The following is a 19,310-nucleotide window of genomic DNA, read 5'->3' as shown; positions in this document are numbered from 1 at the left end:
TAGAGAATCCAGATGAAACCCTAGTGGTGGAAATAATGTGACGCTCAGTTTGGAGTACTGTGTAGACAAATGTGACTTTTAAGAAGGGAGTAGACACCAAGACTACAGTAGATCATAAACCATCAGAGAGGGTGGGAGGGGACAGTCAGTAACACTCAGGAGGACTGATGCTGGCGATAGCTCTGGCAGATGGAAGACTGGGTTCTAAGATGATAGGACGGAACATTAAATGACAGGACCTGGCCACAGATCACCTGAACCAGATGGCTAAATATGATTGTACCTCACAAGACTTCACCTTACTGTGCTAACAGAATGACATTGTGAAGCCACACCAAAGAAGACCTCCAAAAGCAACAACTCTGGCATTTTAGATTCAATTGGGGAGGACAGTTTAGGATACTAGGAAGGGGCTTCATGTGGGGATTTTTCCTGCTGTCATTAAGAAGAAAAAGAGGAACAACATTTTCCTAGACCAAAGGATTTTACATCTCGCCACGGCAATGGATAAGATATGCCTTTTTCTCTCCTCCCTTAGGTACTTATTACTCTGGACTGTAAAAATGAAATAGCCATAATAAATTGAAGCAGAATACTTAGCCTGTTGCTCCCAAATGTACACAAATGGGGTCTCCCATTTTCTCTTTTTTTTACTAAGAACTGGCCCTATAGACAGCTGCGGGTGTAATTTAAAACACAGCCCCATCCATAGTAATGTCAGGGCTGCTGAACCCAGGCTGACTCCAGCACCTTTGTCTTTACTGAGCCTGCGCAACCAGGGGAGCAGACCAGCCGGCCGGGCAGCAACTCAGGGAGCCCGGGAAAAATTCCCATGAATCACTGGTCCCCCAGGGTTGTAAGGCAGAGGGCCCTCGGGGCAGCCTGACACTGAGGCCCCTGTCCACTGAGTAGAGCTGGACCATCCCTGGAGAGGCAGGTCAGTGAAGAACTGCTAGGCTAACAAGAGGCTCTGTGGGCTGTGATTGGACGGAGATACTGCCGTACCTGCTGTTGGAGAGTTGACCTGCCAGATAGCCTGCTCCAATACCTAAAACTGCTGCCGCGGAGTTCACTCTGCCTGTCACTGGGAACCAAACTCCACAGTCACACATACACCACTGCCACTCACCTTGCCGTCGGGATAGCCAGAGGAGTAGAGGACTGCGGGACCACTGCGAGTCATGCCTGCTGGAGAAGCTGACCCCATTGCAAAAGACTGCTGGAAGAGTTAAGGACGCTCTGCTGCTGACTAATCCCACCACGTAAAGCCTGCCTGCCCCCGAAGAGGAGAACCTGAACTGTTGTTGCTCAAAGCCTGTTACATTATTCCTGTCAGCGTGTGTGCACAACTGTTAAGTAGTGCTCATTCTAGCACCCTGCATCTGTCACAACCCGTGCAGTTCCTCTATCCTGCCTGGGATGTTGCTCTCTGCTCTGGTGCTTCTAGCACACTCATCTGATGCAACAAACTGCTGAGATTTAGCAGTTGGTGTGCTAGAAGCAACAGAGCAGAGAGTGACACCCCAGGAAGGAAAGAGGAACTACACAGGTTTAACAGGTGCTAGAATGAACACTAGTTAAGCTTACCATGTAGAGACATTGCTTTGTCATACCTGTATTTACCTGTCTAAGGCCTGCTTTGCTTTGCTTATGAAAATTTCTTTATCGTGACTGCGATTTATCATATTCCTGCCAGTGTATTAAGCCTTGCTTATAGGTTTAATTGCGGTTTTCCAGCCAGCTAAGGTTGAACTTTTGGTTTTGTAAAATACTGGTTAACTCAGTGGTTTCCAAACTTTTTTGAATCACGACGCCCTAGAGTATCAGCAATGTTTTCAAGGCACCCCTAGGCCAAATGTTTGTTAATGAGAAATTCAGAAAAAAAAATGAAGTAAATTGTGCTTACCTGTCATCCTTAGGTTCAGTTATGTGGTGGTAGACAGGTTCACGCATCTGTTTGTCCACATATTTACATTATATTGACCATAAATAATTTGATTTGGTGCTGGACCACCAAGCTGAGGCACCCCTGCAAGTGTCCCGAGGCACCCCAGGGTGCCACAGCACACAGTTTGGGGGAACCACTGGGTTAACCCAAAAAGTAATCTTTGCCAGTTACTGTGTCTAAACCAATACCTATTGTAATTGTTGCTTTCAAGCCACTTGATACGGTTTGAAATTGTAACAACTTGTCTTTAACTGGGCTTTGGGCTTGGTAAAGTAAACAGATTGCAACCTTTAATCTACTTTGTATTACTTGAGCTATAATAAAATAGTGTTGTATACAAATTGTGATCATTGTGACTGCAAAAAAGGAAATCCCACCACACTTGTCCCTCTGTCACGGTGTGCTTCTGCTGTTAGTGTCAAGAAGAAGTTAGTGAACTCATCAGCAAAAACATACATAAGGACCTGGTATACTACATAGAGATATTTATATATACTGTATGTGTGTGTGTGCAGTATAGTAAAGTTTTAGGCAGATGTGGAAAAAATGCTTAGTAGAATAAAAAGTAAAAAAAAAATGCTAAGTAGAATAAAAAGTAAAAAAAAAATGCTAAGTAGAATAAAAAGTAAAAAAAAAAAAAAAAAGCTCTCAAAAATATAAATGGTAATAGTTTATTTTTATCAATTAACAAAGTGCAAAGTGAATGACCAGAAGATAAATCTAAATCAAATCAATATTTGGTGTAACCACCCTTTGCCTTCAAAACAGCATCAATTCTTCTAGTTACACTTGCACACAGTTTTTGAAGGAACTTGACAGGGAGGTTTTTCCAAACATGTTGGATAACTAACCACAGATCTTCTGTGGATGTAGGCTTGCTCAAATCCTCCTGTCTCTTCATGTAATCCCAGACAGACTCGATGATGTTGAGATCAGGGCTCTGTGGGGGCCAAATCATCACTTCCAGGACTCCTTGTTCTTCATATCGTTGAAGATAGTTCTTAATGACATTGGCTGTATGTTTGGTGTCGTTGTCCTGCTGCAGAATAAATTTGGACCCAATCAGACACCTCCCTGATGGTATTGCATGATGGATAAGTACCTGGCTGTATTACTCAGCATTAAGGACACCATTAATCCTGACCAAATCCCCAACTCCATTTGCTGAAATGCAGCCCCAAATTGCAGGGAACCTCCACCATGCTTCACTGTTGCCTGCAGACACTCATTATTATTCCTCTCTCCAGCCCTTCTTCTCAGAACTGGCAGAAACCAGTGGGACCCAGGTACACCCATCTACTGTTCAGAAAAGTCAGGCCAAAAGTGTTCTTCACGGAAGAATTGTGGCCAAAAAGCTATACATTTGACGTGGAAACAAGGCCCAAGTGACTCAACTATGCACAAAAAAACATAGGAATTGGGGTGCAGAAACATGGCAGCAGGAGCTCTAACACTGTTAAAACACTATGTCACATGGCACATACAACGTCCATGTCGACAGTTTGAACGTTGACACTACATACAACACCCATTGTAGTGCTAGTAGTCAACTAACTTCACATAAAATGAAGTACTATAATTATTAAACCACATATACTACTAGGGCACAGAGGAATAATCTCACATGTGGTAGTAAACAAGAAAGATCACGGATAATATCACAGAGGACCTGATCCATTTGACGAGTGAAGGAATCACTATGACAACATACCTTTTTACTGATGAGAGACACCAGAGAGTGTGGGGAGGAGACTGGTCAGATCTCTGGGCTGGTAACACACAGTGACATGATGTGAGGAGGAGAGCAGTATAATAGGGGCTGATGGCTCCTGATGTATGAGATACACCAGAGAGTGTGGGGAGGAGACTGGTCAGATCTCTGGGCTGGTAACACACAGTGACATGATGTGAGGGGGAGAGCAGGAGTATAATAGGGACTGATGGCTCCTGATGTATGAGATACACCAGAGAGTGTGGGGAGGAGACTGGTCAGATCTCTGGGCTGGTAACACACAGTGACATGATGTGAGAGGGAGAGCAGAAGTATAATAGGGGCTGATGGCTCCTGATGTATGAGATACACCAGAGAGTGTGGGAGGAGACTGGTCAGATCTCTGGGCTGGTAACACACAGTGACATGATGTTAGGAGGGAGAGCAGAAGTATAATAGGGGCTGATGGCGCCTGACTCATCAGTCTGTACTGGAGGGTTTAGGATAAGAGGCTGCTATAGTGACAGAACCAGGGCCGCCATCAGGGGGGGACAGCCAGTACTCCTGTACCGGCCCGGACAGCTGAGGGGCCCGGCAATCTGCAGACTTATGGTGCATACACACGATCAGATTTTTTTCTTCAGATATGGACGATAACGATTTAAAAATCGTTCAGTCGTTCATATCTGAAGGAAAATCGTTCATATCTGACATGCCTGAACGATGGACGATCAACGATGCGCGTTCCCGTTTGTCAGATAACGATATCTGACATCTGATGGGTTTGCAGTCAGACTTGGACGATTCCATTCATTTTAATGCAGTCAAAAATCGTTCAAATCGTTCAGATCGTTTAATCGTTCAATCGTTCATCTGACAAATCTGACAAGTCTGACAAATCTGACCGTGTGTACGCTCCATTAATTGTTAATTATTCACCCTCACGCTGAGCTGCTAGTGCTGTCCAGAGATATGAATGAGTCATCACCGCTGTGTGTGATGTGATGAGTCATTCATTAACTCTCCTGCCAGCAGCACTGCTAAAGCACACACCTACCCGGCACCAGTGTCTGGCTGCACCTGCAGGAGGACAAGATTCTATTAAAGTTGGTTGCACTGGGCCCCCTCTCACAGACAGTTTCCCCTCTCAGGACCCCACAAAATAAGTTAGTATCTTCACTACTGCAGCTGCTGCCTCGATAGTTGCTCCACCCTCAGCTAATCCTACTCTCCTCCCCCTGCTCTCATTGGACAGTAACTGTGTGACTGCACTGACAAGAAGAAAATGTGAGAGAGCGACTGCGGTGCACACACAGAGCTGACTCTGCCCCCTGCCTCCTTTACTATTCCTAAATCCTGCCTCTGCCCCCCTAAACAATCTGCCCCACTGTCCCCTGTATTATTCCTTAATCTTGCCTCTGCCCCCTTCATACCCCTAAACAATCTTCCCCACTGTCTCCTGTATTATTCCTGAATACTGCCTCTGCCCCCTCCCCCCTATACAATCTGCCCCTTTTACTGTTGCAGAATCCTGCTTCTGTCCCTCCCTCCCAAAATCTGTAACTCTGCACCCTTCCCACATGTGTCTCTGCTCCCCCATATCTGTGCCCCTGTTGCCCCATACCTGTGCCTTTGCCCCTATACATATCTCTGCCTCTACCCTCTCCCTACCTTTGACTCTGCTCCATTCCTGTTTCTGTGTCCTTTACCCAAGTGGGCCTCTGCCCATTTGCACCTCTGCCCCTTTTACCATGGTGTACCTCTCCCCACGTGTGCCTCTGCCCCCTTGCCATATCTGTGCTGTGTTCAAAGCCACATACAGTATCCGAATCTAAGGATGGCAGGTAGGCACAGTCTTATGTAATTATAATTAGGCTTTTCTCACTTTAAAAAAATCCTTTATTCCTTTGTAATCTTTAAAGTGAAATATCTTAATTTGTTTATTTTATATATAATCTATCTAGCAGAGTTCATTCATAAACCTAGAATAAGCAGCACTCTCTTCTATGCAATCAGATAAATTTATTAGTAAAGTACATACCCATCTGTAAACTGTGTCATGTCCATGTCAAATATTGCTGTCTATTTTACATTTGTGGATGCTCTCTTATTTTGCACGTGTATGTGTGAGTCTGAGAGGCATGTGAGGCACGTCAGTACCGTGGTGCAGGGGCATTTTAAGAGAGGAGAGGGCCTGTGTGCAGCCTCCATTTGGGTCCCCTCCTCTCCATCGGCAGCTCAGCGCGGCACTGAGCGCTGTAGATTCTGGCTTTATGGCAGAATCTACAGCGCATGCGTGGGTCTCCGGGAAAATGGCGCCCGCACCTACTTTCCCGGGGACATCTTTTCTGTGCATGCACAGAACACTGGGAAAATAGCCGCCACCATTTTCCCAGTGTGTGTTTGCTGCTCTGCAGCGCCAGTCCAGCGCTGCGGAGCAGCACTTCGGGAATCAGCAGAGGGGTAAGTATGATTACCTATGGGTGCAGGGTGTGCGGTGTGGGCCCCCCTGGACCAGGGGCCTGTGTGCACCGCACACCTTGCACCCATTATAAAGACGCCTATCTCGTGGTGGGAACTCATTGCATGCACTTGCTTCAAGTTCCAAAGCTCAACACTGCACCACGTCTGCGTCCACCGGACCTTTGAGGCGAGGAACCAAGGAGGTGGGGGGCCCTGCCTTTTTCATTTGTACTGGGCCCCACGATTTCTAATGGCAGCCCTGGACAGAACAAGGAGAATATGTGACTCTTCTGTAATAAGTGATTACTACTCACCTGTGCTGATATCTATAGGGATTTCCTCCTCCTTACACTGCTGGTCACCACTTACATACATCTCTTCTTCCCCCTCCATATATTCTACCTTACCATCAGTGAGATCTTCATCATAAAATTACCCACAAAAGAATAACATAACAATATTCTATATTATTTAATTATGATTCAACGGTAGAATATCAGTGTATAAGATACTATAGACACAGCTTCTCCACAAATTATATAGTTAAAAGTCATTTTGTTATGTTGGTATTTAGTTGAGACCTTAATCCCACCTACCTGGATGCTCCGGGAAGTGCTCCACTTCCTAGAGCCAAGGGGCCCCGCCTCCTAGACGTGACATCATGATATCAGGAATTAAGGGGATGGTGCCAGCACAGGGTGCACCAGAGCAGAGAGCGACACCGTAGGCAGGAAAGAGGAACTGCATGGGTTGTGACAAATGCAGGGTGCTAGAATGAACACTAGATTTTCTTATACTTTATTGAGTTCATCATCATCATTCCAGCTCCCCCACAACTGCAATGATCCAGCTCAGTATCACTAAAGAAATCAGTCTACAGGGCATCACCCAGCGTTCCACAGCAATGCACAGGTTGTATCACTGTTTTTTAGTGGGCAGCGTGATGATTGCATGCACACACACCACACACTATAACAGCTAGTTGCATTAGTACTTCTGTAACCAACAGGCTAATAAGGTCTTATTTCATTAACTGAAAATGACAGAATATCAGTTTATAAGACACAGACAGCTGCTCTACAGATCATATAGTGATAAGGAACCTTGGCATTTTGTTATTGGGTGAGACCCTAAACCCCACCTAGCTGATCCTCCTGTGGGGTCCTGTAATTCTCCTCTGTACAGTCCTGTGAATAAAGAGGATGGGGACATCTCTCTGGGGTATCTCTGTTAGACCCCTTTTACACCGACTTAAAAATCCCAGGTTGATGCACGTGAACGCGCATCAACCTGGGATTTTTGTCGGTGTAAACAGATCAACTCGGGTCCAGTGACCCAGGGATCCGACACGGCTGGATTGCAGGGTTGAGAACGGGTCATTCCCGTGTCATCCTGCAGTGTAAACGGCACGACCCAGGTCACGATGACCCGGGTTGCGCAGCATGCCGCCCGATTGGCCGGCTTCGTTGGTGCTTGGAGATGACATCATCTCCAAACGTCCATTGCCAGGCCGACCAAAATGGAGCAGCGCACCTCATCAACCCTCCGTGCCTCCAGACCGCTTCGGAGTAAGATAAGGGGGTCGCGGAGGGGGAGGGAGGGTAAGAAGCGCTGCTCAGCTGCGCCGGAGAGCCGGGTCAGTTTTGGCCCCGTTCCAGTGTGAACGGTGCCAACCCGGGTATAGCCCAGGAAGGTGCCGCAGTGTAAAAGGGGGTCTGTCCCAGATCTGATTCGTATTGGAAACGTGTTCCAAATCCCAGTTCAAACCCGGGACTTTGGTGTAAAAGGGGTGTTACTGGGTCCATCTGTAGGAGACACAGAGACTAAATACAATCTATATATCAGAAGATGTACGGGGACCCTCAAAATTGCTCTCTCTTTAACAATAGATGAAAGTCTCCTCCTACCCAGTTATGTGAGGGACCGGTGATTCTCCATCATTACGTCCTTATACAGACCCTTGTGTTCCTCTATATACTCCCCCTCCTGCATGGAGAGATAAACAGTGACATCCTGACACCTTATAGGAACCTGACACACACAATGATACAGTCATCACCCAAACACAAATAATGTAGTGAGATCCACTACAATTCCTGGCACTAATAATATAAATGTACAAATGATAATTCACCGCAGCTGCAAGTACTTGAGGTCTGGTTAGGACCTGAAAAAAAAAATAAAAAAAAAAAAAATCACACAATGCACAAAAACAGCAATAAATGCTGCTCTTTATGTTTTTTGTTATATTATACAATATTCTTTTAACTGTTATATATGTTTGCTCTCAATTTGTAAACAGAAGGCTTCATTAATGACACCAATATTTGCATGTTTAAAATTACTTTCATATCCCACATAAACATACAAATCTCAAACAGATATAACAGTATACATCACATGAAATATATACAGTAGAGATCTACAGTAGAGATCTATAGAGAACCATATAAATATTCCTGAAATAAATATTATTCTTTCTGTTTAAAATCCACACAAAAGAGAGATTGCAACATAATTGTTAGTTTGTCTGGTTATAAAGCATGTAGCAAATATGTTGCCAGTCCTCAAGTTCTCAAGCTAGGCAAGTCAGTCAGTAATACCCATTTTCTGCCAAAAACCCAGGTCTGACCTGGGTTTTCGGACATTAGGCCTGATTCAGACCCGCTGGCTAGGATACGTTTGCACGCAGCCGTCAGCAGCCCGAGTATGCAAATCCCAAGATCGCTAGCAAGACATTAGCACACACAATATGTCTTGCCGTGCGATGCCGGTGTGTATTTAGACGCCCACTAGCCTGACACAAGACGCCCACTTTCCGTTCGTAACATTCGTCATCTAAAGGAAGTGTATGAAACAATCGGTAACATTGGATCCATATGCAGCACTTGTGGCTGACCATACCCTAACGCAAGCACTGCGTGTGCTGCTGTGTGTAATTCAGCCATGTGACGTGTATGCTAACGCTGCGTCTTAATTTTGTACGCCCTTGAAACGACGTTCAGATGCACAGACATGCCTGCGTTCACACCACCACACCCCCGTTACCACCACCCACAAACGGCTCGTCCTGTCACTCATTATGGCGGGGCGTCTATGTACAGGTTGGGAACGCTTCACGATCGCTTGGACTAGTTCGCGCACAGTCTTATACGTGTGATCGCCCAGGTCAGGCCCAGGCCCTGTTTAGACTGCACCTTCAATCCAGGTCATTCCTGGGTCAGCCCCGTTCACACTGATCCTGGGTCTGCCCCGCTAAACTTGTGAGGTCATAAAAAGTAGGAGGTGACTGCTCCACAGCAACCAATCAGCTCATTTTAGGCATGACCCAGGTCGCATAACCCGGGTCACACCATTACTACCAGTTTCACACTGCCATCAAATAACCCGGGTTACTGCACAGTGTGAAAGGGCCCAGTTGAAATAACCCGGGACCCAGAATTTCAGCCTGGGTAACGAGCAGGGTTGAACAAGAGTTCAACCCGGCTCGCGGTGCGGTGTGAACAGGTAACCGGGGTCCCGTTCACTGCATAGGGAGAGCTGGCGCTTGGAAATGATCAGACGTGGAGTCCAAATGCTGCTGTAGGTCTCTTGTGCGCCGCCGGAGCGGTAAGGCAATCACTATTTGTCTTGGCTATTAGCCGGAGCAATGTAATTGCATGGGAATTACATCACCCAGGCACAGCCCCTGGTGTTACGGTTACCCCTATTACACTGCATTCTCGAGTCACACCCAGGATTTTGTACAGAGGTCCATACCGGGTGAGACCCCTTTCAGACTGGCGGCCCAACCCGGGCTTATTGCCAAGTCGATGATGTCACGTGCCGAGCCGGCGCTTGAAGATGAGATCATTTCCAAGCGCCGTCTCTTTCTATACTGTGAATGTGACCCCGGTTACCCATTCACACTGCACCACGAGCCGGGTTGAACTGGTGTTAAACCCTGCTCGTTACCTGGGCTAAAATGCCGGGTCGCTCGTCCAGGGTTATTTCATCTGGGCCTTTTCACACTGCACAATAACCCGGGTTGCTGTGCGTTCACGCGAAATAAGAAAATACAGAAGTGCTTCCCAACATCTAGCATTTAATAAATAGCACAATGCAATATACAATAACAATCCAATACACACGGCCGGTGTTATAAAATATACAGTGTCTTTGCCTACCATTTCCAATTTCCTGCATATACTGGGATTGCATTAAAGGGAGTGTGACATTGGATAGCTACCTATGTGATCAATAGGCAGCTGATGTAAAGTAGCTTATATGGGACGATTAATATAGGGGATTTAGTGTTGAAGTGAAAAGGTGGGGTATATGCAATGCTTTTGAAATAAGCTTTCACATTCTCCCCATGTTCCTGTTGTGACAGCTGACCGAGGGCCTGATTCAGCAAGGAACACAGGATCTCATTCAGAGCCGGACGCTATTTGCGCTCGCTCGTTCAGAAAAAGGGGCTGGCTATTTAAATTGAGCGCTCGCTCTTTGCGGTCTTTTGACGCCTTTATGTCTGAGCGAGAGTCCGAAACATGTGCTCGCTATTTTGTAAAGACGCCCCTTGCCCGCAGGCATCATACGTCATCTCCGCTATTTATTAGATTAATCGAGTACATCGAAAGGCGTATGAACTGCTCGCTATTCTTGTGGTAGCATTTTCCTACCGCAATCATGCGAGCAGTTCAGGCTAAAAGACAACCAAGTGACGTGGTCGATGACGGTGCTTTGTTAATTATGCACACCCTTAAAACGCCCGTTTTGACCTTTTGGCACGCCTGCGTTCGGATCTCCACTCCCCGTTTTCAAGCACCTTCCCCTGTTACCACCCACAAACGCCTCATTCTGTCACTCAAATTACAAGCCCCTCGCTGTTTTACGAGTGCACGATTTCCGACCGCAATGACTGGTTGGCGCATGCGCATTACGACCCATACACATGCGCAGATGTGCGAACATCGCTCGGAGCGAGCGAGCGGCCGCTTACGAGCAGCTCTGAATCAGGCCCACAGGCCCTGATTCAGAGCCAGACGCTCTGGCAGAGCGCTCGCTCTGAATCAGGGCCGGGCTATTTTTTTTTTTAACGGCCTCCTGGCCGCTCGCATAGCTGTGGGTGACCACCCACAGGTATAACGAGCGGTCAGGAAGATGGTCACGATGGTCTTGACCATCGCAACCATCGGGCTTGCGACGAGACCCTTGTGGTAGGGTCTCGTTGCTGCAAGCCCCAGAGAGATTTCGGCTCTCACAGAGCCGAAATCTCTCCCACTGACATCACTCGTGATGTCAGTGGGGCCGCCCCCAAAAGGAGGCGTTCACATGGGAGACAGGGGCAGATTATCGCGACCATCGGCCTTGCGACAAGACCCTGTGGTAGGGTCTCGGCTACCGCAAGGCCAAGTGGACTTCCTGTTCTAATAGAGCAGGAAGTCCACTTGGCCTAGAGTAGCGACTGAAGTTAAGTCGCTCGGCGGGGCTTGCGCATGCGCAAGCCAGACGCGGCGCATGCACAGGGGGGAAACATCGAGCAGACTCTGAATCAGGCCCTCTGTTCTGTATCTCAGATAGGAACTTTGTTCCAATTCCGGGTCAGACCCGGAATTTAGGTGGAAAAGAGGTATCAGATATGTTCCACCAGGACAGCACCTCTAAGCACGTGCAAGGACTACAGTGGGTCCTGTCCCAGTCTGTCCAGTGGTCAATTTTGAGTGCCATTTACAATAGGTGAAAATAGTACTGCATCACCCCACTTGAAGAGGCTCTGATACTTTTCATTATCTGACATGTTGTGAGCAAAAAGGATGGTAGAATTAAACAAGAGCGAATCCCAATCAGGAAATAAGAGAAGGGCAACTTCCAAAATTATAATATGGTATAGAATAATATAGTATAGAAATGACAAGTAAAGGGCCTTCAAACACTGCTCCCCAACTAGGAGATAGACAACAAGAGTGTACCACACACAAATTCAAATTAGCAGTCAGTTTTGTTGGGAATGTGGACCTCATTCAGAGGCGGTCGTTAGTTGCAAGCGGTCGCTCTGAATGAGGGCGGCCGCTTGCTTCTTGTAGTGCCGCCTCTTGGTCGATCGCTAAGCTGTGGGTTACCACCCACAGCTCTAGCGACTGACCAGGGTGATGGTCAAGATCATCGCGACCATCGGGGCTTGCGACCAGGCCCTAAGGTTGGGTCTGGGCACTCGCAAGCCCCAGGAAGCTTCCTGCTCTGATCGAGCAGGAAGCTCCCCACTGACATCACTGATGATGTCAGTTCGGCCGCCCACAAAACGGTAGGTGTTCCTTAAGGAATGCCTCAGTTTTGGAAACCACCCCCCCAGCCCGCCTACAAAACGGGGCGAGCTGTCGATCAACATTGACAGCCTCCCCTTTTGTAGCGAGCTCCGGAGCAAGATAGTTTCTCTCTCGCTCCGAGCTTGCGCACGCGCAGTGCGGCCGCTGCGCATGCGCAGGGCTACCCATTGATGTGGTTGCGAGCACATCGGTGCTTGCGACCAGGTCTGAATGACCCCCTGTGTGTGTAGCCTAAAGGTGCATACACACACAACGATGTAAGTAATGAACGATTTTCATTCAGTTTTTCCCTTGAAAAAGTGACCGAAAATCGTTTTACAAAGTAGTTGGATTTACTTTACTTAATAAACGATTTTCTGTGTGTTGAAGGAAAAATTTTGCAACTTCTATTGAAAATCGTTCAGTTGGCCAGTCTGACTGAACTACAAACTACGATCGACAAACGTGAACGCGCATGAACGATAGTCATTCATAGTTTACCGTTTTACACTGAACGATTTTTTGATGACGTCGTTATCGTTAAAAAAATCATTGTGTGTACGCACCTTTAATGTTAAGCAGTATACTGTACACACCAGCAGTTCATTCTGTCAAGTTACTTAACCTGGCTCTGTGTTATACTGTTGGAAATAGTTTGCACAGCCGTACTCACTGTTGTAACACACACTCTGGATGGAGCATAGCAGAGGTGGAGAAAGCTCACCAGCCGGTGATTCTTCTGTAGGTTAGCGGTGCAGCGTCTGGAATACTGGATACAGAAGGGTAATTACATGGGTCCTTGGATCTAAGAGGATGTCCGTCCTCTACCATGTTGTGGCTCCATCCCAAACCCCCCTCCCCTTTCCCACTCCCTTACATATACCAGCGCTCAGTCCTCCCCTCCTAAGAGTGTCCTGTCTCCCTTGCAGTGGGAGATGTGAATGTTGCAAATATTGAACACATTTGGACTAACATGAGCTATATATTTAGCGCACATTAGGCTCCACAGCATGAAAGATAATGCTACTTAAAGTTTAGATATAAATTCAGTCCCCTTAATGGCGCTGCACCATGAAAGTTTATGCAGCGGTGGATATCTTAGCTGCACGGCTCGGCTTCCCTGCCCCAATGTCACAAGTAAATTAATATTCCAGGTAATGTGTCAGCCCTGAATAATAAAATATATGACCCCTAATAAAGTAGTGTTTCCGCTAGGCTGTTTCAGGGGGGTGCTGCGCCCTGCCCGATTTGAAAAGGGCAGAATGCTCCCTGCCCTTTTGGCAGCGCCCCGCTAAAACAACATGCCAGGTGCCATCACCACCTGCGGGCCGCAGTGTCACAGGTCACAGTGATATCACACACCTGATACACACTGATCACTATACACAGGTCACACGGATATAACACTGATCACTATACACAGGTCACACTAATATCCAACACCTGATACACACTGATTATACACGGTGACACTGATACCACACACCGATCACTATACAGTGATATCACACACCTGATACACACTGATATCACACACCTGATCACTATACACAGGTCACACTGATATCACACACCTGATACACACTGATCACTATACACTGATATCACATACTGATCACCACTATACACAGGACACACTGATACCACACACTTGATACACACTGATCACTATACACAGGTCACACTGATACCACACACTTGATATACACAGGTCACACTGATACCACACACTTGATACACACTGATCACTATACACAGGTCACTTTGATACATATTGGCATACACTCCCGGAAGTTGCAGGAGGAACCCGATTTTTCAGATTCCCCCCAGCACCCACGAAAGAGTAGGTGGATCTCCAGTATCCTGCCCACTTCCTAGCGTAGGGGGCAGGATAGGGAGATTATATGGGGAATTTGCGTGTCTGTACTGAGGGGTGGGGCTAAAATGACGCAAGTCGGGGCTAATGACGAAGTGAGCCCAACCCCACCCCCAAAGCTGTCAGCAGCATCTCCTCTCCGGGTTTCTCCCAGGGAGGAGTTATGTAAAGTGGATAAGTATGCTCTGATATCACACACCTGATAAGCACTGATTATACACTGATCACACTGCTCACTATATACAGGTCACACTGATATCACCCACCTAATACACATTGATCACTATACATAGGTCACACTGATAACACACTGTGCACAGGAGGAAGTTACATCTATACTGTTGGAGGAGAGTTTGGAAGGCACCAGTCTCAGACCATGACAGCAAGGCTCCTACAGTATCTGAATGGCGATGTCTTGTACCCAGAGACTAGCTTACAACGGACTTCCTGTCCTTTTGGTCCATACTTACCAACATCTGAGATTCCCTTCCCGGGAGAAACCCTGGGAGGAGAAGTAGGTCTTCGGTGTTGTGGGCGGGGCCTGATGGGACGGAGAAGTGCCTACCCTTCCGGGGGTGCGGGGGGTCACCTGAAAAATCGGGTGCTTCCCGCAGGTCCCGGGAGGGTAGACAAGGATGATTTGGTCTCTATAGATTCTCTCCAGTGGGATGGCCAAACACTCACTATTCACACCACAGTCCAGGACAAAGGAAAGCCATGTTCTGACGGCCATCTTGCTGCTGCAAATTAATAATAGCTAGGCTTACCATACTATCCCTTTAAACCAGGACACTCATAAATGACATGTTCTGTGGCTGGCTGGCTGGCTTCATTTCACCTGGTTTCATACCTCCCAACTGTCCTGCTTCCAGCAGGACAGTCCAGTTTTTCTGGGACTGTTCCACCCGCGGGCCGCAGTGTCCCGCGGTGTGGGGGGAAGTTGGGGAGAGCACAAACCTCTGGGGGTGGAGTGTACAGGAGGAGAACAGATGCCGTGGGCATGCGCACGGCATCTGTTCTCATATGTACGGACTGCCTGGGGGCTGCCCAGCATCTCGGAGAGTGCTGGGCACGCCCCCAAAGTGACAAAAACAGGGGAAGCTGTGAGGCTCCACCCCCTTTTGCAGAAGCCACGCCCCTGTTTGGTCGCGCGACCTGTCCCTCCTTAGTATGCTCAAATGTTGGGAGGTATGATATTTTAATCAGCCACATAATCTGTGTAGTACATGAGTGCAGAAAAATAAATAAAGTCTGGCGCTGAAGTTAGCACAGCCAATTTTAAGATTCTCAGACTGCCGCTATCAAATCAGGATAGGGTATACCTTTCCTATCGAGGTTAAATACAGAAAAAATTAAGCGCTGCCTGTAATATCAAATGTAAGAACAGAATTTTATCACAAATATATAAAAGAAAATTTTGATCTATAATCAGATCTGATGACATCGATGGAACCATGTTGAATATAAATTTACTATATATAACCTCTATTAAAATAGCTGATAAAAAAAATAATATATATTTAAAAATAATGCAGAGCCCTGGTCTTAGGTCAACTGAAGCTTCACACATGCAAGCTATGACCAGAATTGTTAGGCAATTTAATCATACAGTGTGAACTGTGGGCCTGATTCAGAGGCGCTCGCAAAAAGCGAGCGCTCACTATGAATCAGGGCGAGCGCTTGGTTTGTAAGTTGCGGCCTCTTGGACGCTCGCATAGCTGTGGGTTACCACCCACAGCTTATGCGAGCGGCCATGATGATGGTCGCGATGGTCAAGACCATCGCGACCATCGGGCTTGCGACGAGACCCTTGTGGTAGGGTCTCGTGGCCGCAAACCCCAGAGAGCTTTCGGCTCAAACAGAGCCGGAAGCTTTCTCACTGACATCACCGCCCCTTTTGTAGTGAGTCCCCGGAGCGAGCGCTTTTTGCGCTCACACCGGGGCTCGCGTGCGCACACTGGCCCACCATCGACCCGGTTGCGAGCGCACTGCGCTTGCGACCGGGTCTGAATCAGGCCCGGTGTCCTTATCAGTTCCAAGTGCTGTTAGCAACAAACGTGGTAATGAAACACTTTTAAAGCTGCAATAATATAGTTTGAAAGCCTGAATGGCTACACAGTATCCAACTTGCTAGAAGTATTCACATTCCATTTTCCGCAATAGAAATAGGTAGGCAATGATGAAATTCCAAAGTTTATGGTGCAGGAATATTAAGCAGACTGAATAATAATGTCTTAATCCTTCCCTTTGATAAGGGTAAGGAAGTACCGTACTTAGCCAATGGTGCGGTAATTAAAAAATGTGGTGCACTCACATTTAAAGTGTGTCCATCCAAGAGAGCCCTCTCGACGGGCGTGTTAAATAAACAGGTATTCACCTCAATCGCACTGCTCTCTGATGTCCCGCTGAGACCGGAGTTTAGATAAGGTACCGTGTTTCCCCGATAATAAGACCTACCCCGAAAATAAACCCTACCCTTACTTTTGTAGCCCGGTCTAAAATAAGCCCTACCCCGAAAATAAGACCTACCTTTTTTTCTTTTTGAGTTGGGAACGCTGCAGAGACCAGCGTTCCCAGTCATGCAGTGCGCGGGTGACGTCATGACGTCACCCGCGCGCTGAGGATCCTGTGCGGCCGCGCCTGCTGGATCATATTAGATCCAGTCAGCGCGCAAGTGAAAGGGACATCCCGGACGGCGGTGACTCAGGTAAGTACCGTACTTGCACTGCAATAAGGGGGCCTGCATAAAGGACACTGCTACAGGGGGAGGGCCTGCATAAGGGGCACTGCTACACAAGGGAGGCTGCATAAGGGGCACTGCTACGGTGGGGGGGGGCTGCATAAGGGGCACTGCTACACAAGGGAGGCTGCATAAGGGGCACTGCTACAGGGGGGTCCTGCGTAAGGGGCACTGCTACACAAGGGAGGCTGCATAAGGGGCACTGCTACAGGGGGGGGCCTGCGTAAGGGGCACTGCTACACAAGGTAGGCTGCATAAGGGGCACTGCTACAGGTGGGCCTGCATAAGGGGCACTGCTACAGGGGGGCCTGCATAAGGGGCTGTCAATGTTAATTAAAATAAGACCTACCCCGAAAATAAGCCCTATGGTGTTTTTTGGAATCAAAAAAAAAATAAGACAGTGTCTTATTATCGGGGAAACACGGTAGTGTGATCATACAAACCGGCAGTTGCCATGTCCACTTCAATGCGTTTCTCCGCCTACAATCCAAATCAGCGGCTTCCTCAGGAAGTCAAAGGTGTGGAACTCCTATGTCTCCTACCATTTAAATAGTGGCTATTATTTAATTTCATTCAGCTGTGTCCACTTAACACTTCATTAGCCAGTTGTCTCTGTCCTGCAATATGTTCTACCATATATTTAAAACATTATAAAGTGCAAAGTGAGGTTGTATTTCTTATCGGTTCCATATTTCACAAATAAAATGTTTTAAAAAACTTTCATTTGTCCATATTAGTGACATATTTCTTATACCTCCAGAGCATTCTTATCTTTCATTTTCCATCAACTCAGTTGTTGCCGTAGCTCATTTAAATCACTTGTCAGACTAAGTTACTGGAGACGCCTGAACTGGACCAATAGATTTCAATCCAACATCATAAATAATAATAATAAAAATAATAATACATGAGTGTCCCGGTTTAAAGGAGTAGTATGTAAGCCTATTATAGCCCAGTCCAGACAGCTGTTTTCTCTCACCCAGATCCTTTTCTATTATAATAATCTGGCACCATCTGTATTATTATTACACTTAATTTAGAGGGTGCATATGGTCCGCAGCGGCTTACAGAAGGCAAACAGTAAGACAGTGTACAGTACATTACAGTAATAACAAATACCCAATAGCACTATACTTACAACCAGTGCTATTTTTCAGCAGGAACTCAGATCCTGAACCTCTAACTATGATAGAATGTCCCTGGGCCAAAATGTATTCCATAGGATACATTTTATTTTAAAGTCCCTTTTGAGTGCCTTCTTTTCATACACATATATATATGTATTGTATATCATACATATATATATATATATATATATATATACAAACACAATTGTTTTTTTATAGCTCCACCCCCAGTAGCCTCATTCCCAGTTCCTGAACCTTTTTTTCTAGAAAAATAGCCCTGCGTACAATACAACTGTGGATGCAAGGGGTACAGGGGAAAGTGCACCTACAGCCATGGCCAAAAGTTTTGAGAATGATACTAGTATTGGTTTTCACAAAGATTGCTGCTTCAGTGTTTTTAGACCTCTGCAATTCGCCCTGGCATGCTGTCAATCAACTTCTGGGCCACATACATAGGCCGCCCATTCTTGCCTAATCAATGCTTGGAGTTTGGCAGAATTTGTGGATTTTTGTTTGTCCACCAGTTCTCAATGGCTCTTCCTATCCTGTGAACGGAACCTGGCTCGCATCAACTCGGGTTACCTGTTCACACTGCATAGCGAGCCGGGCTGAACCCGTGTTCAACCCTGCTCATTACCAGTGTTGAAATTCCGGGTCGCTCCAACCTGGCCCTTTCACATTGCACAGTAATCCATGTTGATGCACGATCACCTGCAATAACCCGGGTTATTGCTTGTAGTGTGAAAGGGGTATATCATGACACAGGAGCCTGTTGCACGCTAATAATAATTACAGACCCTCCAATATGGCCTCTTCAATTAGGTACAAATTGCTATGCTCATGGACTCCCCTCTAAAGGTGCGTATCCACTACACGAGTGAACGTCTGTACGATTACAACATCGTAATCGTTCATCATACTGTGCAGTGGATAATGTGCCCACACTGAACAATATGTCATTCAGGGCAGGCACCCTCCCTCATCCCCGAACATGCACAACCTGACGATCTTGTCAGGTTGGCCTGCATGTTCAGGCGATGACAGATGCCGACAACGACCAGCGGGAGTGCGCATTGCTGGTCGTTGCCGGCATAATTACTGCATGTTTAATGAATGATTGAACGATAACATCGTTATGGTTCAATTGTGCATTTTAATCGT

At 46.8% G+C, this 19,310-nt stretch overlaps 1 protein-coding gene across 1 annotated transcript in view; it reads right to left on the bottom strand.

Moving 5' to 3' along the window:
* LOC148508039 (uncharacterized) overlaps nt 1-19,310 on the bottom strand; it is a 171,308-nt gene that overhangs the window by 70,330 nt on the left and 81,668 nt on the right. The window contains 1 exon segment of the mRNA XM_088445157.1: nt 284-292. Coding sequence (XP_088301283.1) covers nt 284-292 — 9 coding nt within the window.

This window comes from Taudactylus pleione, unplaced genomic scaffold (genome assembly GCF_031769625.1).
Source record: "Taudactylus pleione unplaced genomic scaffold, aTauple2 ptg000377l, whole genome shotgun sequence".
In the NCBI taxonomy this organism is placed as follows: domain Eukaryota; kingdom Metazoa; phylum Chordata; class Amphibia; order Anura; family Myobatrachidae; genus Taudactylus; species Taudactylus pleione.
The sequence above is the reverse complement of the archived record's forward strand: the minus strand, read 5'-3'. Positions and strand labels throughout refer to the sequence as shown.